General features: G+C 50.0%; 4 protein-coding genes and 1 pseudogene across 20 annotated transcripts in view; 4 read left to right on the top strand and 1 right to left on the bottom strand.

Moving 5' to 3' along the window:
• Nucleotides 1–501: 501 nt before the first annotated feature.
• Nucleotides 502–1,127, top strand: LOC128137209 (interferon-like). The gene has a single exon (XM_052777966.1). It carries the CDS (start codon nt 552–554, stop codon nt 1,125–1,127), a length of 576 nt encoding a protein of 191 aa, XP_052633926.1. The 5' UTR covers nt 502–551.
• A 2,533-nt stretch (nt 1,128–3,660) lies between these two features.
• LOC128137254 (interferon-like) lies at nt 3,661–4,276 on the top strand (annotated as a pseudogene).
• A 2,502-nt stretch (nt 4,277–6,778) lies between these two features.
• Nucleotides 6,779–7,404, top strand: LOC128137240 (interferon-like). The gene has a single exon (XM_052777997.1). The coding sequence runs from the start codon at nt 6,829–6,831 to the stop codon at nt 7,402–7,404; it is 576 nt and encodes a 191-aa protein (XP_052633957.1). The 5' UTR covers nt 6,779–6,828.
• A 2,522-nt stretch (nt 7,405–9,926) lies between these two features.
• On the top strand, nt 9,927–10,552 carry LOC128137198 (interferon-like). Its single transcript, XM_052777948.1, has one exon. It carries the CDS (start codon nt 9,977–9,979, stop codon nt 10,550–10,552), a length of 576 nt encoding a protein of 191 aa, XP_052633908.1. The 5' UTR covers nt 9,927–9,976.
• Nucleotides 10,553–14,198: 3,646 nt separating this feature from the next.
• LOC128136878 (ubiquitin-associated protein 2-like) overlaps nt 14,199–26,073 on the bottom strand; it is a 79,140-nt gene continuing 67,265 nt past the window's right edge. For 14 of the 17 annotated variants that reach the window (XM_052777194.1, XM_052777197.1, XM_052777201.1 and 11 more), the window contains 7 exons: nt 24,864–25,074; nt 23,583–23,622; nt 20,718–20,901; nt 18,085–18,151; nt 16,550–16,745; nt 15,245–15,336; nt 14,199–14,348 (listed from right to left, as the gene is read on the bottom strand). In XM_052777194.1, coding sequence (XP_052633154.1) covers nt 14,214–14,348; nt 15,245–15,336; nt 16,550–16,745; nt 18,085–18,151; nt 20,718–20,901; nt 23,583–23,622; nt 24,864–25,074 — 925 coding nt within the window. In that variant the 3' untranslated portion in view covers nt 14,199–14,213. The remainder of the gene's footprint in view (nt 14,349–15,244; nt 15,337–16,549; nt 16,746–18,084; nt 18,152–20,717; nt 20,902–23,582; nt 23,623–24,863; nt 25,075–26,073) is intronic. The other 3 variants (XM_052777187.1, XM_052777189.1, XM_052777193.1) reach the window with 1 other exon arrangement.

Here is a 26,073-nt window from a genome sequence, read left to right as displayed (position 1 = left end):
AGCCTTCCCAACACGAAAAGAAAAGAAAGACCAGCTAAGACGAACACAAAGGCGAGCCACAAGTGAAAGGAAAACAGACCACAACCAGCACCAGGGCATTACAGGCGGAAAAGACACTTGGCCACGAAGGGAAACTTCAGCTGCAGAAAAGAGGCACCACAGCTCGCCCCGCAGGACACACGGAAACCCTAACACACCTCCCCGGCACAGCTGCCCACAAGGGCTCTGCCCCAGCGCTTTCGCATCCCCCACTCAACCACTACAGCCAACCTCCCCCCAACACGCCACCAGCAAAGCACCGCCACCGCCCTCCCCACGCACGGCCACCCCACCAACGCACTTCCCCGAGACCACCACAGCCACCAGCCAAAACCGAAAACCACAGCCGGAAACTCGCTGCAATCGGAAAGCGAGGAAGGCAAAGCCGCGGCACCACATAAAGCCGGCCACCCGGCAGCACCCCAAGCACAGCGCCCACCCGCACCACCACCACCACCAAGCCTGACCAGCCTCCTGCCCAGCACCACCCACGCAGCACCCACAGCCCCACCATGGCTGCGCCCGCAACCCCACAGCCCCGCCGGCCGCACGGCGCCCCGGCGCTCCTGCTCCTCCTGCCGGCTCTCGCCACCGCCCTCGCCTGCCACCACCTGCGTCCCCGCGACGCCACCTTCCCCTGGGACAGCCTCCAGCTCCTCCACGCCATGGCTCCCAGCCCGCCACAGCCCTGCCACCACCAGCAGGCGCCCTTCTTCCCCGACACCCTCCTCCACACCAACCACCCACAGCAAGCCGCCGCCACCGCCCTCCGCATCCTCCAGCACCTCTTCGCCACCCTCAGCAGCCCCAGCACCCCCCAACACTGGGACGCCCAGGCACGACACCACCTCCTCAACAGCCTCCAGCACCACATCCACCAGCTCCAGCAATGCCTGCCAGCCGGCGGCATGCTCCTCCAAGGCCGAGGGCCCCGCAACCTGCTGCTCAACGTCAACAAATACTTCCGCCACATCCACGACTTCCTCCACGCCCACAACCACAGCGCCTGCGCCTGGGACCACGTCCGCCTCGAAGCTCGCGTCTGCTTCCAACACCTCCACAACCTCACCCGCACCATCCCCAATTAGCCCAGCGACCCCCACCAACCCGCACGGCCCCACGCCCCGCCGCCACCACCACTTCTGCACCACCGCCCCATCCCCGCCTCCGTCCTCCCGCCTCCCCTGACCGACGGCGAGAGCCGACGCAAGAACCGCCCTGCACCCTCAGCCTCCGCCGACGGCTCCTCTCTTTAGAGACCTTGTTCTATTTATTTTCACAATGGGTTTTATCTACCTATTTATTCACCTATTTATTCGACGGAAAAATAAAGACCTCTTGCAAAAAGCTTGCCCGTGCCTCTTGTCTCAGAAGCACAGGAAACGAGCCGCTGGCCTGGGCTGGCCTGGGCTGGCCTGGGCTGGCCTGGGCTGGCCTGGGCTGGCCTGGGCTGGCCTGGGGGGAAGCCGCCTCCACTCAACACCTACTCCAGGCCCTGCTCCAAACAGGGCTCTGCACACATCCCGGGCCCACTCTTCGCTTTGGCACCTCCCCAAGGAGGCACTTTCCTCAACCTCTTCCGAAAAACTCTGCCAGGGGCTAGCCGTCGGCATCACAATCACCTCTTCGGCCCTTGTCTCCTCAACCTTCTCCGCCTTCCACCCCGCTTTAGACCCACTCAGCAGCAGCTCCGCAGTCCTCACTACAGGGAAGACGCGGACCTCTTGGGCCGGGTCCAGAGGAGGGCCACAAACATCATCAGAGGGATGGAACACCTCTCCTGTGAGGACAGGCTGAGAGAGTTGGGGTTCTCCAGCCAACTGGAGAAGAGAAGGCTCCGCCGAGACCTCACTGCGGCCTTTCAGTTACTTAAAGGGGGCTCAGCAGAAAGATGGGGACAGACTTTTTCATGGGGCCTGTAGCGGTAGGACAAGGCGCAACGGCTCTACACTAAAAGAGGCTAGATGCAGACTAGATACAAGGAAGACATTTCCTACCGTCGGGGCGCTGCAACACCGCAACGGCTTGCCCAGACAGGTGGTAGATGCCCCATCCCTGCAAACATTCACGGTCCGGTTGCACGGGGCTCCGAGCAACCTCATCTAGTCGAAGATGGCCCTGCTCACTGCTGGGGGCTTCGACCAGATGGCCCTTCAAGGCCCCTCCCCACCCAAACCATTCCATGATTCCAAGGAGGAGACGCACGGCAGACATCATCGCTTTGATTAGGCTGAGCGCGGCCACCCTCGACGCTTCGGGCATTCTCCACCACAAACCCTCTCCTTGCGCTGCTTGAAGACACCTTGCAGCACCAACCGCTCTAGGGCAACACGGACAAGGTCCGGCCACGGACCTCCACCACCACCACCACCACCCCCCTACCTCCTGCGGTGACGGCACCTAGGTACGCCAAATCATCGTGCACGTGCCAGCACCCCCAGCACAGCACCCACCAACACAACGTTGCCTGACAAGACCACGGCTCCCAGCCCGCCGCCACCACCCGCACGCACTTCCCCTCTTCCAAAAGCTTCCAGAAAACACGGGGCAGCCTCCCTCGCACCAGCAGAGCACGATCCTCGCTGCTGGAAGGGACCCGAAAACCTCAGCGAGTGCAACCTCCACCTCCTCCTCCCCCCCACCAGAGATCTACAACCAGAGCGCACCTGGCTCAGCTCCACCTCCAGAGGACTCTCGGACACCCCTCCTCTAGGGGCGCAGGCCATCCCTAACGCAAGACCCTTCGCTCACGGGCCACATTCTCCTCTTTGCTCTCCAGCCACCTCTGGCGAGGAGGCACAGAAAACACAGCGAGACTCCTGCTGCGGGGGCACACGCACGGCACCACAGCCAGCGACCCCACGCAGCAGCAAGAGCAGGAGCAAAACTCTCCCCTTTTTCCCCTTCCTTCTTCCTCAAGCCTTTCCTCCTGCCTTTCTTCCCCATTCTCACCAGCTTCAAACACAGGAGCGGGGGCAGCCCCAGCCACAAACACATCCAAAGCTCAAGTGCCTACACCCAGAGCCACCTCCTCGCACGCCGACGCCACCCCCAGGCCCTCGCTCCACGAGGGGACTCCCCAGGCTCTGCCAAGTGACATCACTTCACAAGCCTTCCCAACACGAAAAGAAAAGAAAGACCAGCTAAGACGAACACAAAGGCGAGCCACAAGTGAAAGGAAAACAGACCACAACCAGCACCAGGGCATTACAGGCGGAAAAGACACTTGGCCACGAAGGGAAACTTCAGCTGCAGAAAAGAGGCACCACAGCTCGCCCCGCAGGACACACGGAAACCCTAACACACCTCCCCGGCACAGCTGCCCACAAGGGCTCTGCCCCAGCGCTTTCGCATCCCCCACTCAACCACTACAGCCAACCTCCCCCCAACACGCCACCAGCAAAGCACCGCCACCGCCCTCCCCACGCACGGCCACCCCACCAACGCACTTCCCCGAGACCACCACAGCCACCAGCCAAAACCGAAAACCACAGCCGGAAACTCGCTGCAATCGGAAAGCGAGGAAGGCAAAGCCGCGGCACCACATAAAGCCGGCCACCCGGCAGCACCCCAAGCACAGCGCCCACCCGCACCACCACCACCACCAAGCCTGACCAGCCTCCTGCCCAGCACCACCCACGCAGCACCCACAGCCCCACCATGGCTGCGCCCGCAACCCCACAGCCCCGCCGGCCGCACGGCGCCCCGGCGCTCCTGCTCCTCCTGCCGGCTCTCGCCACCCGCCCTCGCCTGCCACCACCTGCGTCCCCGCGACGCCACCTTCCCCTGGGACAGCCTCCAGCTCCTCCACGCCATGGCTCCCAGCCCGCCACAGCCCTGCCACCACCAGCAGGCGCCCTTCTTCCCCGACACCCTCCTCCACACCAACCACCCACAGCAAGCCGCCGCCACCGCCCTCCGCATCCTCCAGCACCTCTTCGCCACCCTCAGCAGCCCCAGCACCCCCCAACACTGGGACGCCCAGGCACGACACCACCTCCTCAACAGCCTCCAGCACCACATCCACCAGCTCCAGCAATGCCTGCCAGCCGGCGGCATGCTCCTCCAAGGCCGAGGGCCCCGCAACCTGCTGCTCAACGTCAACAAATACTTCCGCCACATCCACGACTTCCTCCACGCCCACAACCACAGCGCCTGCGCCTGGGACCACGTCCGCCTCGAAGCTCGCGTCTGCTTCCAACACCTCCACAACCTCACCCGCACCATCCCCAATTAGCCCAGCGACCCCCACCAACCCGCACGGCCCCACGCCCCGCCGCCACCACCACTTCTGCACCACCGCCCCATCCCCGCCTCCGTCCTCCCGCCTCCCCTGACCGACGGCGAGAGCCGACGCAAGAACCGCCCTGCACCCTCAGCCTCCGCCGACGGCTCCTCTCTTTAGAGACCTTGTTCTATTTATTTTCACAATGGGTTTTATCTACCTATTTATTCACCTATTTATTCGACAGAAAAATAAAGACCTCTTGCAAAAAGCTTGCCCGTGCCTCTTGTCTCAGAAGCACAGGAAACGAGCCGCTGGCCTGGGCTGGCCTGGGCTGGCCTGGGCTGGCCTGGGCTGGCCTGGGGGGAAGCCGCCTCCACTCAACACCTACTCCAGGCCCTGCTCCAAACAGGGCTCTGCACACATCCCGGGCCCACTCTTCGCTTTGGCACCTCCCCAAGGAGGCACTTTCCTCAACCTCTTCCGAAAAACTCTGCCAGGGGCTAGCCGTCGGCATCACAATCACCTCTTCGGCCCTTGTCTCCTCAACCTTCTCCGCCTTCCACCCCGCTTTAGACCCACTCAGCAGCAGCTCCGCAGTCCTCACTACAGGGAAGACGCGGACCTCTTGGGCCGGGTCCAGAGGAGGGCCACAAACATCATCAGAGGGATGGAACACCTCTCCTGTGAGGACAGGCTGAGAGAGTTGGGGTTCTCCAGCCAACTGGAGAAGAGAAGGCTCCGCCGAGACCTCACTGCGGCCTTTCAGTTACTTAAAGGGGGCTCAGCAGAAAGATGGGGACAGACTTTTTCATGGGGCCTGTAGCAGTAGGACAAGGCGCAACGGCTCTACACTAAAAGAGGCTAGATGCAGACTAGATACAAGGAAGACATTTCCTACCGTCGGGGCGCTGCAACACCGCAACGGCTTGCCCAGACAGGTGGTAGATGCCCCATCCCTGCAAACATTCACGATCCGGTTGCACGGGGCTCCGAGCAACCTCATCTAGTCGAAGATGGCCCTGCTCACTGCTGGAGGCTTCGACCAGATGGCCCTTCAAGGCCCCTCCCCACCCAAACCATTCCATGATTCCAAGGAGGAGACGCACGGCAGACATCATCGCTTTGATTAGGCTGAGCGCGGCCACCCTCGACGCTTCGGGCATTCTCCACCACAAACCCTCTCCTTGCGCTGCTTGAAGACACCTTGCAGCACCAACCGCTCTAGGGCAACACGGACAAGGTCCGGCCACGGACCTCCACCACCACCACCACCACCCCCCTACCTCCTGCGGTGACGGCACCTAGGTACGCCAAATCATCGTGCACGTGCCAGCACCCCCAGCACAGCACCCACCAACACAACGTTGCCTGACAAGACCACGGCTCCCAGCCCGCCGCCACCACCCGCACGCACTTCCCCTCTTCCAAAAGCTTCCAGAAAACACGGGGCAGCCCCCCTCGCACCAGCAGAGCACGATCCTCGCTGCTGGAAGGGACCCGAAAACCTCAGCGAGTGCAACCTCCACCTCCTCCTCCCCCCCACCAGAGATCTACAACCAGAGCGCACCTGGCTCAGCTCCACCTCCAGAGGACTCTCGGACACCCCTCCTCTAGGGGCGCAGGCCATCCCTAACGCAAGACCCTTCGCTCACGGGCCACATTCTCCTCTTTGCTCTCCAGCCACCTCTGGCGAGGAGGCACAGAAAACACAGCGAGACTCCTGCTGCGGGGGCACACGCACGGCACCACAGCCAGCGACCCCACGCAGCAGCAAGAGCAGGAGCAAAACTCTCCCCTTTTTCCCCTTCCTTCTTCCTCAAGCCTTTCCTCCTGCCTTTCTTCCCCATTCTCACCAGCTTCAAACACAGGAGCGGGGGCAGCCCCAGCCACAAACACATCCAAAGCTCAAGTGCCTACACCCAGAGCCACCTCCTCGCACGCCGACGCCACCCCCAGGCCCTCGCTCCACGAGGGGACTCCCCAGGCTCTGCCAAGTGACATCACTTCACAAGTCTTCCCAACACGAAAAGAAAAGAAAGACCAGCTAAGACGAACACAAAGGCGAGCCACAAGTGAAAGGAAAACAGACCACAACCAGCACCAGGGCATTACAGGCGGAAAAGACACTTGGCCACGAAGGGAAACTTCAGCTGCAGAAAAGAGGCACCACAGCTCGCCCCGCAGGACACACGGAAACCCTAACACACCTCCCCGGCACAGCTGCCCACAAGGGCTCTGCCCCAGCGCTTTCGCATCCCCCACTCAACCACTACAGCCAACCTCCCCCCAACACGCCACCAGCAAAGCACCGCCACCGCCCTCCCCACGCACGGCCACCCCACCAACGCACTTCCCCGAGACCACCACAGCCACCAGCCAAAACCGAAAACCACAGCCGGAAACTCGCTGCAATCGGAAAGCGAGGAAGGCAAAGCCGCGGCACCACATAAAGCCGGCCACCCGGCAGCACCCCAAGCACAGCGCCCACCCGCACCACCACCACCACCAAGCCTGACCAGCCTCCTGCCCAGCACCACCCACGCAGCACCCACAGCCCCACCATGGCTGCGCCCGCAACCCCACAGCCCCGCCGGCCGCACGGCGCCCCGGCGCTCCTGCTCCTCCTGCCGGCTCTCGCCACCGCCCTCGCCTGCCACCACCTGCGTCCCCGCGACGCCACCTTCCCCTGGGACAGCCTCCAGCTCCTCCACACCATGGCTCCCAGCCCGCCACAGCCCTGCCACCACCAGCAGGCGCCCTTCTTCCCCGACACCCTCCTCCACACCAACCACCCACAGCAAGCTGCCGCCACCGCCCTCCGCATCCTCCAGCACCTCTTCGCCACCCTCAGCAGCCCCAGCACCCCCCAACACTGGGACGCCCAGGCACGACACCACCTCCTCAACAGCCTCCAGCACCACATCCACCAGCTCCAGCAATGCCTGCCAGCCGGCGGCATGCTCCTCCAAGGCCGAGGGCCCCGCAACCTGCTGCTCAACGTCAACAAATACTTCCGCCACATCCACGACTTCCTCCACGCCCACAACCACAGCGCCTGCGCCTGGGACCACGTCCGCCTCGAAGCTCGCGTCTGCTTCCAACACCTCCACAACCTCACCCGCACCATCCCCAATTAGCCCAGCGACCCCCACCAACCCGCACGGCCCCACGCCCCGCCGCCACCACCACTTCTGCACCACCGCCCCATCCCCGCCTCCGTCCTCCCGCCTCCCCTGACCGACGGCGAGAGCCGACGCAAGAACCGCCCTGCACCCTCAGCCTCCGCCGACGGCTCCTCTCTTTAGAGACCTTGTTCTATTTATTTTCACAATGGGTTTTATCTACCTATTTATTCACCTATTTATTCGACAGAAAAATAAAGACCTCTTGCAAAAAGCTTGCCCGTGCCTCTTGTCTCAGAAGCACAGGAAACGAGCCGCTGGCCTGGGCTGGCCTGGGCTGGCCTGGGCTGGCCTGGGCTGGCCTGGGCTGGCCTGGGCTGGCCTGGGGGGAAGCCGCCTCCACTCAACACCTACTCCAGGCCCTGCTCCAAACAGGGCTCTGCACACATCCCGGGCCCACTCTTCGCTTTGGCACCTCCCCAAGGAGGCACTTTCCTCAACCTCTTCCGAAAAACTCTGCCAGGGGCTAGCCGTCGGCATCACAATCACCTGTTCGGCCCTTGTCTCCTCAACCTTCTCCGCCTTCCACCCCGCTTTAGACCCACTCAGCAGCAGCTCCGCAGTCCTCACTACAGGGAAGACGCGGACCTCTTGGGCCGGGTCCAGAGGAGGGCCACAAACATCATCAGAGGGATGGAACACCTCTCCTGTGAGGACAGGCTGAGAGAGTTGGGGTTCTCCAGCCAGCTGGAGAAGAGAAGGCTCCGCCGAGACCTCACTGCGGCCTTTCAGTTACTTAAAGGGGGCTCAGCAGAAAGATGGGGACAGACTTTTTCATGGGGCCTGTAGCGGTAGGACAAGGCGCAACGGCTCTACACTAAAAGAGGCTAGATGCAGACTAGATACAAGGAAGACATTTCCTACCGTCGGGGCGCTGCAACACCGCAGCGGCTTGCCCAGACAGGTGGTAGATGCCCCATCCCTGCAAACATTCACGGTCCGGTTGCACGGGGCTCCGAGCAACCTCATCTAGTCGAAGATGGCCCTGCTCACTGCTGGGGGCTTCGACCAGATGGCCCTTCAAGGCCCCTCCCCACCCAAACCATTCCATGATTCCAAGGAGGAGACGCACGGCAGACATCATCGCTTTGATTAGGCTGAGCGCGGCCACCCTCGACGCTTCGGGCATTCTCCACCACAAACCCTCTCCTTGCGCTGCTTGAAGACACCTTGCAGCACCAACCGCTCTAGGGCAACACGGACAAGGTCCGGCCACGGACCTCCACCACCACCACCACCACCCCCCTACCTCCTGCGGTGACAGCACCTAGGTACGCCAAATCATCGTGCACGTGCCAGCACCCCCAGCACAGCACCCACCAACACAACGTTGCCTGACAAGACCACGGCTCCCAGCCCGCCGCCACCACCCGCACGCACTTCCCCTCTTCCAAAAGCTTCCAGAAAACACGGGGCAGCCTCCCTCGCACCAGCAGAGCACGATCCTCGCTGCTGGAAGGGACCCGAAAACCTCAGCGAGTGCAACCTCCACCTCCTCCTCCCCCCCACCAGAGATCTACAACCAGAGCGCACCTGGCTCAGCTCCACCTCCAGAGGACTCTCGGACACCCCTCCTCTAGGGGCGCAGGCCATCCCTAACGCAAGACCCTTCGCTCACGGGCCACATTCTCCTCTTTGCTCTCCAGCCACCTCTGGCGAGGAGGCACAGAAAACACAGCGAGACTCCTGCTGCGGGGGCACACGCACGGCACCACAGCCAGCGACCCCACGCAGCAGCAAGAGCAGGAGCAAAACTCTCCCCTTTTTCCCCTTCCTTCTTCCTCAAGCCTTTCCTCCTGCCTTTCTTCCCCATTCTCACCAGCTTCAAACACAGGAGCGGGGGCAGCCCCAGCCACAAACACATCCAAAGCTCAAGTGCCTACACCCAGAGCCACCTCCTCGCACGCCGACGCCACCCCCAGGCCCTCGCTCCACGAGGGGACTCCCCAGGCTCTGCCAAGTGACATCACTTCACAAGTCTTCCCAACACGAAAAGAAAAGAAAGACCAGCTAAGACGAACACAAAGGCGAGCCACAAGTGAAAGGAAAACAGACCACAACCAGCACCAGGGCATTACAGGCGGAAAAGACACTTGGCCACGAAGGGAAACTTCAGCTGCAGAAAAGAGGCACCACAGCTCGCCCCGCAGGACACACGGAAACCCTAACACACCTCCCCGGCACAGCTGCCCACAAGGGCTCTGCCCCAGCGCTTTCGCATCCCCCACTCAACCACTACAGCCAACCTCCCCCCAACACGCCACCAGCAAAGCACCGCCACCGCCCTCCCCACGCACGGCCACCCCACCAACGCACTTCCCCGAGACCACCACAGCCACCAGCCAAAACCGAAAACCACAGCCGGAAACTCGCTGCAATCGGAAAGCGAGGAAGGCAAAGCCGCGGCACCACATAAAGCCGGCCACCCGGCAGCACCCCAAGCACAGCGCCCACCCGCACCACCACCACCACCAAGCCTGACCAGCCTCCTGCCCAGCACCACCCACGCAGCACCCACAGCCCCACCATGGCTGCGCCCGCAACCCCACAGCCCCGCCGGCCGCACGGCGCCCCGGCGCTCCTGCTCCTCCTGCCGGCTCTCGCCACCGCCCTCGCCTGCCACCACCTGCGTCCCCGCGACGCCACCTTCCCCTGGGACAGCCTCCAGCTCCTCCACGCCATGGCTCCCAGCCCGCCACAGCCCTGCCACCACCAGCAGGCGCCCTTCTTCCCCGACACCCTCCTCCACACCAACCACCCACAGCAAGCCGCCGCCACCGCCCTCCGCATCCTCCAGCACCTCTTCGCCACCCTCAGCAGCCCCAGCACCCCCCAACACTGGGACGCCCAGGCACGACACCACCTCCTCAACAGCCTCCAGCACCACATCCACCAGCTCCAGCAATGCCTGCCAGCCGGCGGCATGCTCCTCCAAGGCCGAGGGCCCCGCAACCTGCTGCTCAACGTCAACAAATACTTCCGCCACATCCACGACTTCCTCCACGCCCACAACCACAGCGCCTGCGCCTGGGACCACGTCCGCCTCGAAGCTCGCGTCTGCTTCCAACACCTCCACAACCTCACCCGCACCATCCCCAATTAGCCCAGCGACCCCCACCAACCCGCACGGCCCCACGCCCCGCCGCCACCACCACTTCTGCACCACCGCCCCATCCCCGCCTCCGTCCTCCCGCCTCCCCTGACCGACGGCGAGAGCCGACGCAAGAACCGCCCTGCACCCTCAGCCTCCGCCGACGGCTCCTCTCTTTAGAGACCTTGTTCTATTTATTTTCACAATGGGTTTTATCTACCTATTTATTCACCTATTTATTCGACAGAAAAATAAAGACCTCTTGCAAAAAGCTTGCCCGTGCCTCTTGTCTCAGAAGCACAGGAAACGAGCCGCTGGCCTGGGCTGGCCTGGGCTGGCCTGGGCTGGCCTGGGCTGGCCTGGGGGGAAGCCGCCTCCACTCAACACCTACTCCAGGCCCTGCTCCAAACAGGGCTCTGCACACATCCCGGGCCCACTCTTCGCTTTGGCACCTCCCCAAGGAGGCACTTTCCTCAACCTCTTCCGAAAAACTCTGCCAGGGGCTAGCCGTCGGCATCACAATCACCTCTTCGGCCCTTGTCTCCTCAACCTTCTCCGCCTTCCACCCCGCTTTAGACCCACTCAGCAGCAGCTCCGCAGTCCTCACTACAGGGAAGACGCGGACCTCTTGGGCCGGGTCCAGAGGAGGGCCACAAACATCATCAGAGGGATGGAACACCTCTCCTGTGAGGACAGGCTGAGAGAGTTGGGGTTCTCCAGCCAACTGGAGAAGAGAAGGCTCCGCCGAGACCTCACTGCGGCCTTTCAGTTACTTAAAGGGGGCTCAGCAGAAAGATGGGGACAGACTTTTTCATGGGGCCTGTAGCGGTAGGACAAGGCGCAACGGCTCTACACTAAAAGAGGCTAGATGCAGACTAGATACAAGGAAGACATTTCCTACCGTCGGGGCGCTGCAACACCGCAACGGCTTGCCCAGACAGGTGGTAGATGCCCCATCCCTGCAAACATTCACGGTCCGGTTGCACGGGGCTCCGAGCAACCTCATCTAGTCGAAGATGGCCCTGCTCACTGCTGGGGGCTTCGACCAGATGGCCCTTCAAGGCCCCTCCCCACCCAAACCATTCCATGATTCCAAGGAGGAGACGCACGGCAGACATCATCGCTTTGATTAGGCTGAGCGCGGCCACCCTCGACGCTTCGGGCATTCTCCACCACAAACCCTCTCCTTGAGCTGCTTGAAGACACCTTGCAGCACCAACCGCTCTAGGGCTGCATAGAGAAGGTATGAATAGTGACATTTTCTCTTGTTCTTCCTTTCTCTTGAGGTTAATGGATTTGTTCAGAAATTGTTTTCTCCATGTTTTTTACTTTATTAATTGTAGACTAAGTATTTCCCCCTGATTTTTTTCTCTCTGTTTGGTGTTACCACATTTGAATAACGTTAATAAGTCTCAGCTGCTGGCCCTTCAGTGGCAAACCTCCCCAGCTAGAGACATGCTCTGGTCTAGCCTCTGCATCTACGTGTAGTACAGCTACATGGAAAAAAGCATTACTGCCAAGAGAACAACAAAAAAATTGAGTGAACACATGGGAAGCACAGGCTGATAAAAGTCAAACCGTTCTCCTAGAAAACATTTTGCCTTCAGCTACTCTAACAATATATACTGGGTTTGCGTGGCAAGGTTTTGGTAGTAGGGCAGCTACAGGGGTGGCTTTTGTAAGAAGCTGCTAGAAAGTTTCCCTGTGTCCAACAGAGGCATCACCAACTGGTTCCAGGACAGACCCGCTGCTGGCCAAGGCTGAGCCAATTATTCATAGTCGTAGTGCCTCTGTCATAATATATTTAAGGAGGGAAAAAAAAGTTGCTGCGGTACAGAAAGCGCAGCTGGAGAGAGGAGTGAGAACACGTAAGATAAACAACCCTGCAGACACCAAGGTCAGTGAAGAAGGAGGCGGACAATGTGGTTTAAGCATTGTAGTAGATTCCCCTGCAGCCCATGGGGAAGATCATGGTGAGGCAGGCTGTCCCCCTGCAGCCCAGGGAGGTCCACGGTGGAGCAGATATCCACCTGCAGCCCAGGGAGGACCGCACACCGGAGCAGGTGGGTGCCCGAAGGAGGCTGTGATCCCGTGGGAAGCCCGTGCTGGAGCAGGCTCCTGGCAGGACCTGCGGACCCGTGAAGAGATGAGCCCACACTGGAGTAGGTTTTCTGGCAGGACTTGTGACCCCGCGGGGGACCCACCCTAGGGCAGTGTGCTCCTGAAGGACTGCACCCTGTGGAAGGGACCCATGCTGGAGCAGTTCATGAAGAACTGCAGGCCATGGGAAGGACTCACTTCGGAGGTTTGTGGAAGACTGTCTGCCCTGGAAGGAACCCCACGCTGGAGCAGGGGAAGATCATGAGGAGGAAGGAGCAGCAGAGACAACGCATGATGAACTGACCACAAGCCCCATTCCCCGTCCCTCTGTGCCACTGGCAGGGAGGAGGTGGAGAAAAGCAGGAGTGAAATTGAGCCTGGGAAGAAGGGGGGGGAGGGCGGGGAGGGTAAGGTTTATTTAAGATTAGGGTTTATTTCTCATTATCCTGCTCTGATTCGATTGGTAATAAATTAAACTAATTTTCCCAGGTTGAGTCTGTTTTGCCCTTGACAGTAACTGGTGAGCAATCTCTCCCTGTCCTTACCTCAACCCACAAGCCTTTCTTTATTTTTCTCTCCCCTGTCCAGCTGAGGAGTCATAGAGGGGCTTGGTGGACACCTGGCATCCAGCCAGGGTCAACCTACCACATCATGTCTCTCCTGGCCCCAGAACTACAAATATTTTGTCATTTTGCTGGTCTGAAAATAATCGTATTCATTTCAGTTGACGGTTCTTCCAAGGATCATGCCTTCATCGGTAGCTAGAATCTTCATTAATGCACTCAACTTTATATTTTTAATTCAGGATGTGCAGCTGGACAGGGTTTTTTCTGGGACATCCCTGTACACACCTTTGACTCTGCCTCTGGCTGTCCCCAAACTCCACATGGAAGACCTGGTACTGACTTGGACCTTTAGTTATGGCATTCATTCAGTGATACTTCTTTTCCAGTTCACTGCTCATTGCTCAATTTCTTCCCCTACAGATACACTGAATCATTTAATCCTGTGGCTTTCCTGTTACATACTACCAAACTTTCCCTCCAAAATCCTTATCCTAGTTTTCTGAAAACTATATTCTTTACCTTTCTGCAATCTTGGCTGAAGCTTTTTGTCAATCTGTCTGGGAGCTCAGCATCTCTCACACATCATTCACATTCTGGATCCAGATAAGGAATAAAACTTTGTATACTCTCCCTCTGGCAGCTCAACTGCATTTGTTGCCATGATGGATACGCAAAGATCTGCACCTATGAGCACCTCCAAAACCTGTCAGATGCACCTACTGGCTACCAATTTGTGTACTTGCTGTTCAACCCTACCTCTTCGTAAAAGAAAACATTCACATTCAGGTTTTAACTACATTTGACGAAATGTCATACTGTTGCTACAACAATTGAAAATTTCTCCACTCAGAAGTACAGAGCACACTTGCTTCTATTTACAGAATTTGCAGATGGAACAATGCACGAGGCAATAGTTACTCTATATCAATTTACACCACCTAGAGAAACCGTTTGTGGATATTTAAAAAAACAGAACATAAAACATAAGGATAAGCTGTTAATCACCATTAAACAAATGAATTTGCATTGCACAAATGATCAACACTGAAGATAACTTTTTTAAAATTAAATAAACAAAGCCATTTACTTACCATTGGCAGCCTGGATTGAAGCATCTGGAGATCATCATAACCATAAATCTGCTTAAAGACAGATAGAAATACAACATCATTGTAACACTTTTCTCTGACACTGACCAGTTTGGGGATTTAAACAGAGTTTGACCTAGGCCTAGTCTATTTTAAAGGTGTACAGCTATACATCGCACTGTGCCATCATGATGCGCTGTAGCATTTAAAGGCTAGTAATGCTAAGCTTAAAATGGCTTGTCACACTCTGACGTTGTTTCTCAGTGACAGTAGTCCTCTGAGGAGAGTTTGACTGTCCCATCTTCAATACTGTTTTCACAGATGTATCATTCATCAACTTGTGAAAAATCTACAGGGCATTCAGATTTGGGAGTAACAGCAACAGCCTTCTTTGCTGCAATCATTACTTCTGAGAATAACAGGATTTAAGATTTGATGACTAGACTACAAAGTAACCTACGGTATCCCCTTGCATTCAGTGTGATATAGAAAGGTGATTAGAATAAAGTTTCTGATGCAAAAAACTAGATAACCAAAATGTGTTGATCCTGGTCAGACATCAAAAAGCTATGTGCAATCTTTCAAAGTATGACAGACAGGACACATGGCACATTTCAACCATTACTATAGTAAATCTATTCCAGTAACACAAACCTGAATGAGTCTAATTTTACTCAAAGGCCCTAAAACCTGATATGACTGAAAAACATAGCAACATGCATGTTTAGCTTCAACAGCAGCCACATAAGTCTGTACCAACAGTTCTATAGTTTACTACCAGCAGTAAACCCCCACTGAATATATTTCATATATTCTTCAGCATTTGGAACAAGAATTCTAGGTGCAACATGTGCCAACACAAATGCCTTAGCATAGACAGCAGCAGGTCTGGTGGGCCCACTTGCACCAAGGGTTAAGCAATTGAGGACAGGAACAATTAAATTGCTTACTGGGTAGGCAGGCAGAAGTCCTCCAGGTCCCACAATATACTGGTTATGCAACAAGGGAGGTACACCTTGGGGCAGGTTTGGGGGAGCTTTGCCTGTAGAATCAAAATACAGACACTTTAACAAGCCTTTAGAAAACAAAAGGCTTCAGCATCCAGACAAGATAGCTCACAAGCCCTGGCAGCTGCACTGTCAGAGCTCGTAAAGAGCAGAACTACACAGAAGAATTTTGTGCTGGTTGATGAATATGCTCAAAAGAGCCTGAAGAGTTTAACCATGCCTCAAGGAAGGGAAAGCACAGGCTACTTAAGACTGAAAAGAGTCCCATCAGAGAACAGTTTGATTTTGCCATTTACTTTGTCCAAGAGGATTACAAGAATTACAGAAACTTCTCCTTTCCTCAGTCCTCTACTGAAGGTAAAATTTAGGCACTGTTCTCAGTCTAAGAAAGCAAATTCTCTCCTTTCATTTTCTGCTCTGTCAACACATTCCCCCTTACCACCAGCAATAGACTGGAAAGCACTAAATGTTGCCAGCATACTTTTTGTGGGTGACTTACTGCAGCTGAGAATAGGAAAGAGAGTAAGATTGAAACAGCTTCAGTTGCCTCCATGAAGCAGTGCTAGGAAGCAGAAGAGTAAAAAAATGCACTTTGGCCAGTCATCAGACACTTAATTTATAAGATATGGGAATGAGAAATCCTTCTGTTTAAATCATTCACTTCCCTCCATAAGATTTCCTTTTAGCAGTTCAGATTGATGAGAGAAGCAAAAGAGAATTCAGCATTACTTTCACTTCAGTGCAAGAAGCCTCCCGACCTTCTCTTTTGCTGTGGAATGACCCAGACATCAGACACTTTTTTCCTTTCTGTAGATGTGGCAGTAGGGATGTGGCATATGGTAATGAGGACACTGCAGTGTATTTTGATACTGCCAAATGAATTCAAGCCACAGAGAATACTGAAATTAAAGCTAATGTGAACTCATAGCCAAGAGCTGATCACAACCTGGAATAAAAACTGGGCAAATCTCCTAGCCCAAAACTTCCACAGTCTGAACTGCCCTATTGTCTATTTATAAAGCTCTTTGGGGATGGGATATCTTATATAAATGCCACATAACACCCTAACAAATATTTCAAATATAAAATAAAGTTGCCTGGGTTTGTGTAAGACAGCAAATAAAACATGCTGAAAATGCTAGTCAAGAGTGTGGATTTCTTAGCATAGTTATGGCTGGTGAGATGCTCAACTGACAGCCCTGCTGACTGAAGTCCTCTGTCTATCCACGTCATGTTAATATCGCAAACCTGAAGACACTAAGGGAGCTGCCCGTGTGGTAGCAGCTGGTATAGACACACTGGTAACGCTCAGGCCAAGGCTGTTTGTAGTGTTCATACTGCTTGCCATGCTGACAACCGAAGAGGTGGTGCTAGTGGCTGAGGTTGAAGCAGTTGAAAAGGTTGTTGAGGGCTGGAGCGAAGTTGTGTTCTCAACACTAGTGTGCTAGAAAGGAGACAAAAAGAATGAGGATCACAGAGCAAATAAACCACCGTGGAAGATGCTTGGGGAAGAAAACCAAACCAAACCAAAACAAAAAAAACCCAACTACAATCTTTTAAGTAAGAGCAGCACATGCAAAAGATATGCATTATCTATATACCAAGCAAGCAACTAAGTTGCATGCTTGTGAATTTTAAGTATTCAAAGAAAATTATTACAAGAGTTAAATTCAAACTGCTATATCATCACAAAATTATACCACAGTAACTCAAATGTCACTCCATTGCATTATTTCTTGCTCTTTGCTTGTATACTCCTTCAAGCTAGTACTTCTTATCTTAAACTCCTATATTCTTCCAAAAGACAGTATTTGTTTTCAAAATACAGGACACTGCTCTTGTGATTTCCTCAATGCACTTGTGGAATTTAAAAAGTTAAAACTGTAGTGCCCCACAACAGAGTCCATGTGGTAAACTCAAACACAGACCAGATGTATTACAGGAACACATGAGGATAAAGGAGTTCCTGGATTGAATCCAGCACAATACAGTGCCGTAGCTGTAAGCCAATCACACTCGCAAAACAGTGTCATCAACACACAGAAGCCAAAACAACTCTGACAAGAAAAGAAGGACATTTGGATAAGTGTGAATTTTTAAGTTACATATTCAGTAGGGATGGATCATTACAAACCAAAATACAGACATAAAGAAAAGCGGTAACCTATATGCTCACCCCATCTGGGATTGTACAGAAGTACCCCATCACAGAACAAGGCAGTGTCTCTCTGATTTTTGTTTGTGAAACCTCATCTAGAGCATTGTGTTCACTACCATTTGCTTTCTTATCGCAAATGCATTAAATACGTAGATGACAACAATGCCATATGGTAAACTCTAAAATCATCTGTCACAAGGCATTTCTCATGACATGTATCATTCCATCACCTGCATTTTGCCAGCTAACCTCTCCAGTGGAGACTGCTAACAGTCCACATTTTGGAGCAGTTTCAGACAGCCACTTCCAAAGATTTTTAAAATTTTTTTTAATATATTTGTTACAAAAAATTCTTTCTTTCTTTCACCCCCCCTTGCTGGCACGGAAGTTTCCTCTGCAGTTGTGTGATTGGCAAGTCTCTGTAATAGCTATTCCTGATCCAGTACAAATCACAAGTGGTAAAGACTTTTTTTGACCACAAGAGGGCTGGCAGTCGTTCTTCCCTGAGATAAGGCTCATTTCAGTTCTTTGTGTACTGGGACACAACGAACATTAAGAGAGGGTCTTAATCATCAGATAAACTGACTATATGCCAAACAGCTGTTGAAATGCAAACAGGACTTACTGCATGTGATGTGCTTGAAGACAACACTGAGGCAGGGGAGAGGCTGCTCTGATGACTGGAAAGGGAGCTAGAAAGAAATTGCAAAGAAATAATAAAATTAATTTTTCCTAGAACTATTTTAAGTATCTACATGTATGTATATATACGTATATATATATACACAGAGTAGGTATTAGGATATTAGTTGAAGAATAAAAATTGTAGGTGTGTGTATATACATACACACACAGAGTAGGATATTAAAGGAAAAAATGCCTGTAGGGGTGTGTGTATACACACACACATATATGTGTTTATGTGTAGATATATACATACACCCCTACAGACAATTTTTTCTTTAACTAATACCCTACTACCTTTTAATGAAAAAAAACGAAGTACAGAGACAATTATAACTAACAAGAAGCATCTAAAACACCATTTATTTGTAATTATCGATTTACTATATTTTTAGAAAAGCAATAAGAATTCAAGAATTACGTAGCAATGACTCCAAGACACATGAAGTCCAAAACCAGAAGAAGGTTCACACAACACGTGCTTTGTTTCTCATTCTTTCCCTGAGCAACTGCTGCTGCCTGCCACAGGGCAATGGCATTAATTAGGTTAGGCAGTACTTTGGTTTGACTCACTATGGTATTTCTCACGTTTTAACCTGCATAACATTAGTTCAACCAATTAGAACTGCACGGTATTTGCCCCATAACTCTGCCAAAAGCTCCAACACATTCTCAAAAGACAGGGCTCAGAAAAACCCCAGCAAATGAAAAGCATCTGTGAAAGCCCAAAAATTAGCCATACTACTACAGACTCTGGCAATTTAATCAAGGCCAGTTCATACCACCACACTCCACCAAAAGCCATTTCCTATTTGAAAAGATGAATCAGAACTATCAGTTCAGTTTTATACGTACATTGTAAAGAATGAAAATAAAGAATCCCCTGCTGAAAAACATCTGCAGATAACTTAATTTTAGGAAGCAACTCTGCTTTAGCACCACCTTTTTTCCCTAGCTGACCAGGCCTGTGAGCTTTTGGCAGTAACAGCAGCACCGACACTCATCTGTAATCCAAAGATCTTTAAATGTCTCCCTGAAAGGTGACTAAAACTGCTTCTTAAACATTTACACTGATAAAAGTTATACCTTACATTTGAGGTCAAGAACATAACTTACAGTACACTACAAAATAAACAGAATGAACACTGAACAAACAAAACCAAGCCATAAAAAACATGTATGGTTTGGTGCTTAAAAAGCCCCTCCTCATGTGAAATCAGAAGTAAGAGAGATCCTGACCATAACAAATATTTTAGGATTCCCTATGGAAATAGCCACAAGAAAATACAGCAGTTTTCACAGCAAAGCAGTGGGCTAAATTGTATGTCCTAATTTAAGGGCAAACACTTCTGGCAGCTCTTTGAGGTGTGAGACCAGAATAAATCATGGCAGTTTCACAGACTAATTTTACTTTGATTCTTTAAAACTGTTCCCCATCTGCAGGAATTACAATGACACCACTTCAGGAAGCAAGGAAAGAAATAGTTCAGTCCAACATACGGTTTTAAACCACTCCCTCGCCCACTCTCCTCAGCTCTTCTAATAAGCCTTAATTCACCATCTGACCTATGGTAGAGACACAGACAACAGCCACCAGCACAACATCATCAGACATGCTCGGAATTCAGGCATCATCTTTTCATGGCACTTGGTATCTGCCCAACAGCACCAACCCTCCAAGTAAAATTTCTACCAATGTACACAGCTTTCCAACAAACAAATGTGGGGAGATGATGTTTCTAATGCAAATGGAATAATTCTTGTTATTTGACATATTTAGCATTTTATTCAACAAAACCCACTAGTGTATTAAAAGAGAATCAACCATGTCCTAGCTGTGAAACAGGGAAAAAAAAACCTGATATCCCAACAAATTAGTTTCTTACATTAACAAATACAGTACAAGGGTCAGTATTAAAACATAACCAGTAGAGTCTCAGGATGTCACCCGCCTGAGGATGAAGCTCAAGTAACAGGCACTGAGAAAAATCAAATAGTGCAAATGAGTTAAGCTGTGCTGAATGCACTTCCAGGAACACCAATCTGATATTTCAAAGTGTCTTAAGGAAGACTCTTAGAAAGTCTCTTAGTAAAAGAAAAAACACACACTTTCCTTGTAGAACTATTTCTGGGTTTTAATTTTAAGAAATACCAATATAAATGAAACTACAATATTTCAAAATTAGCCAGGAAGTAAACTGTTAAGGAATGGTTTGAAACATACAACACTAAACAAACAGCAGGCACTGTGGACATAGTAGAAAAAAAAAAAAACTGGAGGAATCAATTTAGCCAATTTAGCTGGCATGACTGAAGCAAGAGCCCCTTGAAATACAAAGCTGTTTATATACCACAAAAACTTGAGGGCAGCAGCTGCTCTATCATTAAGAGGCAGCCCAGAGCTCTCACTTTGCAACCAGAAACATCCTGTTCTCTTCTGAATCTTTCTCCTAATTCTAGTTAATGTCAGAAAAGGGGACCCTAGCGTTTGACAGCCCCCACACACAATCACCCTCACATTTGCCCTTTCCCCAAAATTGAACTCCTTTCAGTTTATCACAACCCCTACTGTACCTGCTTAACTGGGAAAGTGAGCTGCTGGCCAAATCACTGGACTGAGGCAAGCTGGGCAACGTTGCCACGTGCTGCGATGCTGAAGGCAGAAGCGAAGCAGTGGTGGATACCACACTAGGCAGAGAACCAGCAGAAGGTAGTGAGGGAGAAGGCTCTGCCTTAGGCGCTGGAACTGATGAAATAGCTGCAACAAGTTAAAAAGAGGTATTCAAAGACAAATTCCAGCACACCTGACATCCCAGCCTGGATTCAGGAATACAGTAGTATTCTCCCCTTGGTTTACAAAAATCTGACCATGCAGAACCAGTAACAATATCAAGCAATCTGACTATTAAGGAAAATTCAAACAGCAACAGAACTATCATTTTTTCCCTTTAAGCTCTTCACTTCAATAGATTTATAATTTTCACTGCTACACATGTAGTAAACTACAGTCTTCTGCATGTCACCTCCCACTGTCTGGACCACTAGCTTTTGCTCACAAGTCAATACTCAATTTAAAATTCCTTGCATTTGGTTCTGCTAACAGTTGTGCTTTTCAAGGCACCGTACAAATCTGCTTTTACCTACAGCTCTGCTTCTTCACTCCAACCTACACAGCACCTCTGACGATCAAGACTGAGATCACTGGCGTACAAGGGCACATATAACTTATCAGTTTGGACTACTCAAACATGTAATGCAGTAGAGTAAAAGCAGCTACAATAAAAGGCCACAACTGAGCACAGCATTATGTATTTTGAATGGCTAAAGACTTGTCAAATATTGACTGACTTTATTTGATCTACGTAACAAAAAGTGTTTAGCTTTAATATTACTTTTTAGGCTACATAGAGTAAAACTTGTTTACCACAGATGTGCCTTTCCAAAGGATCACTATACTAAAAAAAGACAGTGAAAAACTTTACTGCCCAACATAATTCTCATCTGCTTCTACACTTAATTCTCGTCCTGCAAAGATAATATAAAGAATTAGAGGCACTCACCCACCAATAAAACTCAGAGTTGAGCCCTGCCTTCTGCTGGGCCATGCTTCTATACCACACCAGAGACCACTACCCAGTGGCTCATCACTAATTTGCAGTGCATGTGAAGACAGTTTTAGAATGGTCACCAAACAAAAGTCAGATATACACTTCGAAGTTACACATCACAGTTTGTTCACATTAATGGTTTGGTTTCCTCCCTAAATGACCCAAGTCAGGTTGCTGGATTGGGTGCTATGCAAACAGAAATCAAGTGGTCTTGGCCTTGGCAATAAGTTTGAGGGTAACTGACAACAGAGAAGGAAATTCAAGTGACAAACAGAAACATAGTTAAGAAGGTGGCAACTGTATCACCTGATACCTCCTGGCAAGATTCACATAAAAATAAGTAAATAACATTTACAACTCTCAATATATTTAAAGCAGGGTCCCCTTCTGGAAGTAGAAAGTAGATGTCCTCAATACAAGGGACAGAAGCACCATCTTCATTAAAACCCTTACAAGATGCCTGAACACAATGTGCAAGACAAAGAAAACCAGGAGACAAGTAGGATGGTCAGAATTACAACACATCAGTCATGCTTTGAACTAAGGGTTTAAGAAGCATGAGAGAACTTCAAAATCGTTTGGATGCATGAAATACATACGATGAATCCAAAACATAACATTATACCAGCTACTACGAAGAAAATTAACTCTATCCTAGCCAAAACCAGGACAGCTTGAGATACCGAAAAAATCCAAAAGTGTTCTCAAAAGAGAACTGGCATAGAAAAAAGGACTAATAAAGCCATTACAGAAAAACTACAAAAATACTACAAATTCTCAGATCTTTGTTTTCCATAGCAAGAAGACAAATCCTGTAGTGAATTTCATAAACTGTTTATTAATTCTGTACATGAGAGTAAGAAAGTTTTCCACTTGAAAAGTTGTCTTTATATATAACAATCTTTTAAGTGGTAACTCTAGGGCATATATGCTCCTCATGCTCATTTAAATTAAACTTGGCACTAGCAAAACACTGTTTACAGGTCTGAATACTCTACTTCTTTTTACTCAGAAGTATTAAAAAGAAAAGGCTGCCCCACTAATGACCTACCTGAAGAGATGTTTAAGAGGAGGATAGACCTAAAATTGAAGTGTTGGAATTCCAAAAGATTTTAATTCACACTGCTGCCCTTGCAAACTTCCACAGAGCAGCACATAAAGGTCAGAATAGCGAACACTATAATTATTTTAACTGCAGGAAGAGAGCTGTAGGGATGCTACAAGTAAAACACCACATTAGAAACAGACCAAGATGAAGGTAACAGTAACAGCTGTATCAGACCAAGTACTGTTACTGTTACTCCACCGCAAGGCAGCAAGTTACCCAGCAGAGGGAGCACGTTAGTTACCCTTATTCCCCACAGGCTTGTAACAGGGCATAAGTAACACTATACCCAGTGAGAGGTGCATTCAAACAATGTGACTTTGTTTCATTACAGCCAAGTGCTGCTCACAGCTTCCCAACTGAGAATTGGAAGAATTCTAAGCAATTTTATATTAATTTTTAATCTTATATTTTATTTTAATTTTATATTAAATAATTTTTGGCAGGTAAATTCAAAAGGAAAAGCAGCAGCAAAGCTGCTTCTCTAATTCTAAGACTGCTTAGGTTTGTATATTTAGTAGGACTGCTTTCATACTTCAGTTTTAGGCAAGAAACAAGCAGTGTATACTATGCGAGTACAAAATAAACTCAAATGTATCAGCCAAAAATTAGTCAGGGAGAACAATACAAAACCTTAAACCCAATGTCACTGGAACAGTTGTGCACACAGCAAGTAGTAAGGAAAGATCAGAAAGTCCTGTGCACAACCAAGCTTTGTAAACTTACTGTCAAGAGCTGCCTGTGTTCTAACTCCACTGTGCCCATTCTGTAAACAAAGGAGAACTGAATGAATAAATCATCTTAGAGGCATATTAAGTTTTCAGACTGAATCACACATCAAACATGCTTCATGCAAAATTCTATATTCATTCTAAATTGAAAGACAAAAAGGCAGAAAATTAACTTTTTTACTGCCTTTAACAAAACCACATAATAGTTGTCTCAAGTGCAAGGTGTCCTGAACATACAGAATCCCATACACTGCCCATACTACACCCATCAGCCGGAGACCTTCCCATGTACTGTATATAACACAAACTTCAGGTTCACACCGATATGAAAGAAAGAATTTCATTAACATATAGGAAATGGTTGTGCTTTTGATCTAATGCAACTCACAATTTTAACTATCCAAGTTACACAGAGACGCCAATTTTTTTCCATTGAAAGATAAGACTTGAGAAGCACCAGTTGTTTTTTGGATAACGCTGGAGTACAGAAGTGGATAGTTACGCTTGATCCTCACCAGTACATACGAGCTAGTGCAGAAGACAAGTGTGACTGAGCCATTACATAACAAAGGCCAGAAGTAAACAAACTTACAAACTCTCACAAGTTCCTTAAACATTTAATAAATTAAGTTCTCTTAAAACAAAGCTACATTCCATACACAAAGAGAGTAGGTGCTTTTGAATCTCCCAAGAGAGATCCTCTCTGTCCTAGATTAGACCTCTCCCTATGCTTTTTAAAATAAAACATGAAATTAATTCCCACTGGTGTCTATATCCAACAGAACAGTAATGCTGGAGGGGCCACAAACAGTTTGGGATCCATTTGCTAGGTGCCATATAAATTTAATAAATAATATACCTTTGGACAAAAAGTGTCAAGTTATGGTAACATACAATTACTAATATTTACATACAGAGATAGTTCCTTTTTTAAAAGCTCAGCTTTAGGGAAGGAAACTCAATTAGAATGTTAAGTGTTACTAAGAAAAAAGGTCAAACAGCAATTTAAGATGTCAAAACCCATAAGGTCAGAGGCTTTTATATCCCAAATACAGTATGGCCAAAAATGGCTACACAATAGGAAAAGCAAAAATAAATAACAGAGTGGGCTTGGCAATCAAGAATACCACTTGGCTTCATTAAAAGTATTAACATAGCAGGGTCTAACAAGTGTGTGTGTGTATATATATATATATATGTCTACATATATATATACAAGTCTAACAGATAAGAGTATTTCACCTCTTTCAAGGTCTTATTTCTGTAATTCACTCACCGTAACTGCAACAGGGGTTGATTCAGATGGAGCCATGGAGCTTTGGTACGCTATCCTACTATGCACAGAAGTCTGGTCATAGGAGGAAGTTGTTGTTACTGGGCTAGTGCTCTGGGATGAGCAGGTCAGACTGGAAGAGGTGATGGCAGAGGTTGTGTAGGTGGACTCCTGTACTGTATTGGGTATTGGCAAAGAGGTATTCAAAGGATCACTGGAAAGAGTAAAAATTATTTTTATCATCTTGGTAAACGATAACTTGAACATCTTCATGAAAATATCAGCTCCTATACAGTTATCTCAAACTACCTTAAACATGCAGTCAAATCTACATTATTTATAGTAGAAAATCGAATAATGAAAAAAAATAGTTAATTTTGCTTTGGTCCCCAGTAATCACTGCTTCAAAACCATCAGTTGCACTGAGCAACATTCACCTTCCTCCTGCCTGCCCAACCAAAGCAAGAGTTTACACACAAGCACTTTCTGGTCATGTTATTTTCACCTTCTCAAAGGATAAATTACTGATCATAATCTCTCTTTTTTAAACAACTAGGTCCATAAAGTCTGGTATATGATGAGAAACACCCAGTCTCTTTTTACAATAGAATTCTAACGTGACAGTAGCAGTCTAATGGAATGAACTATGCAAAGAGGAAAAAATACTTTAAAACATGCAGGAGTGTTTTACTTTCTAAACAGCTTAAACCACTGATAGAACTAGAAGTCAACGTGAAAGTTCATTTTTAGTAGTATTTCCCAATTAACTTCAGGAAGCTTTTTACTGAAGCCAATTTTTCAATGAATAAGGAAGAAAAAAACAGGTTACTGGTACGTTGGCATCTATCATCAGCTATTTCAGCATTTCAGTAAGAGCTTCTGCATACTGAAAGCCTAGCTTCTTTTCTCATCCTGTAGGAGCATTAGATCTGTAATCTGGTGCTAATGTACAAACACACACATCTACGGTACAAGGATCACCTCTCCTGGATCAAAAGCAGAAAAGTTTGTGTTGTGAGGAACAAACCCTCAAACAAACTTAAAAATCTGGACATTTAAACATAAGAAAGCAATTCTATAAAGAATAGCTTATTATAAGGTTATTTACATTCATGTCCTTTCCAGCTTCACATCGACCCATCCAGGGAGATTTTGATTGTCATTAGAAATTTCTCCTTTAAGATGCCATCCACAGAAAACCCTTAGCCTTACA

This window comes from Harpia harpyja, chromosome Z (genome assembly GCF_026419915.1).
Source record: "Harpia harpyja isolate bHarHar1 chromosome Z, bHarHar1 primary haplotype, whole genome shotgun sequence".
NCBI classification, from domain to species: domain Eukaryota; kingdom Metazoa; phylum Chordata; class Aves; order Accipitriformes; family Accipitridae; genus Harpia; species Harpia harpyja.
Note: the sequence above shows the minus strand (reverse complement) of the source record. Positions and strands in the feature narration are given on the sequence as shown.

Coding starts and splice junctions, on each gene's coding strand:
- LOC128137209 (XM_052777966.1), top strand. CDS start 552: ATGGCTGCGCCCGCAACCCCACAGCCCCGCCGGCCGCACGGCGCCCCG.
- LOC128137240 (XM_052777997.1), top strand. CDS start 6,829: ATGGCTGCGCCCGCAACCCCACAGCCCCGCCGGCCGCACGGCGCCCCG.
- LOC128137198 (XM_052777948.1), top strand. CDS start 9,977: ATGGCTGCGCCCGCAACCCCACAGCCCCGCCGGCCGCACGGCGCCCCG.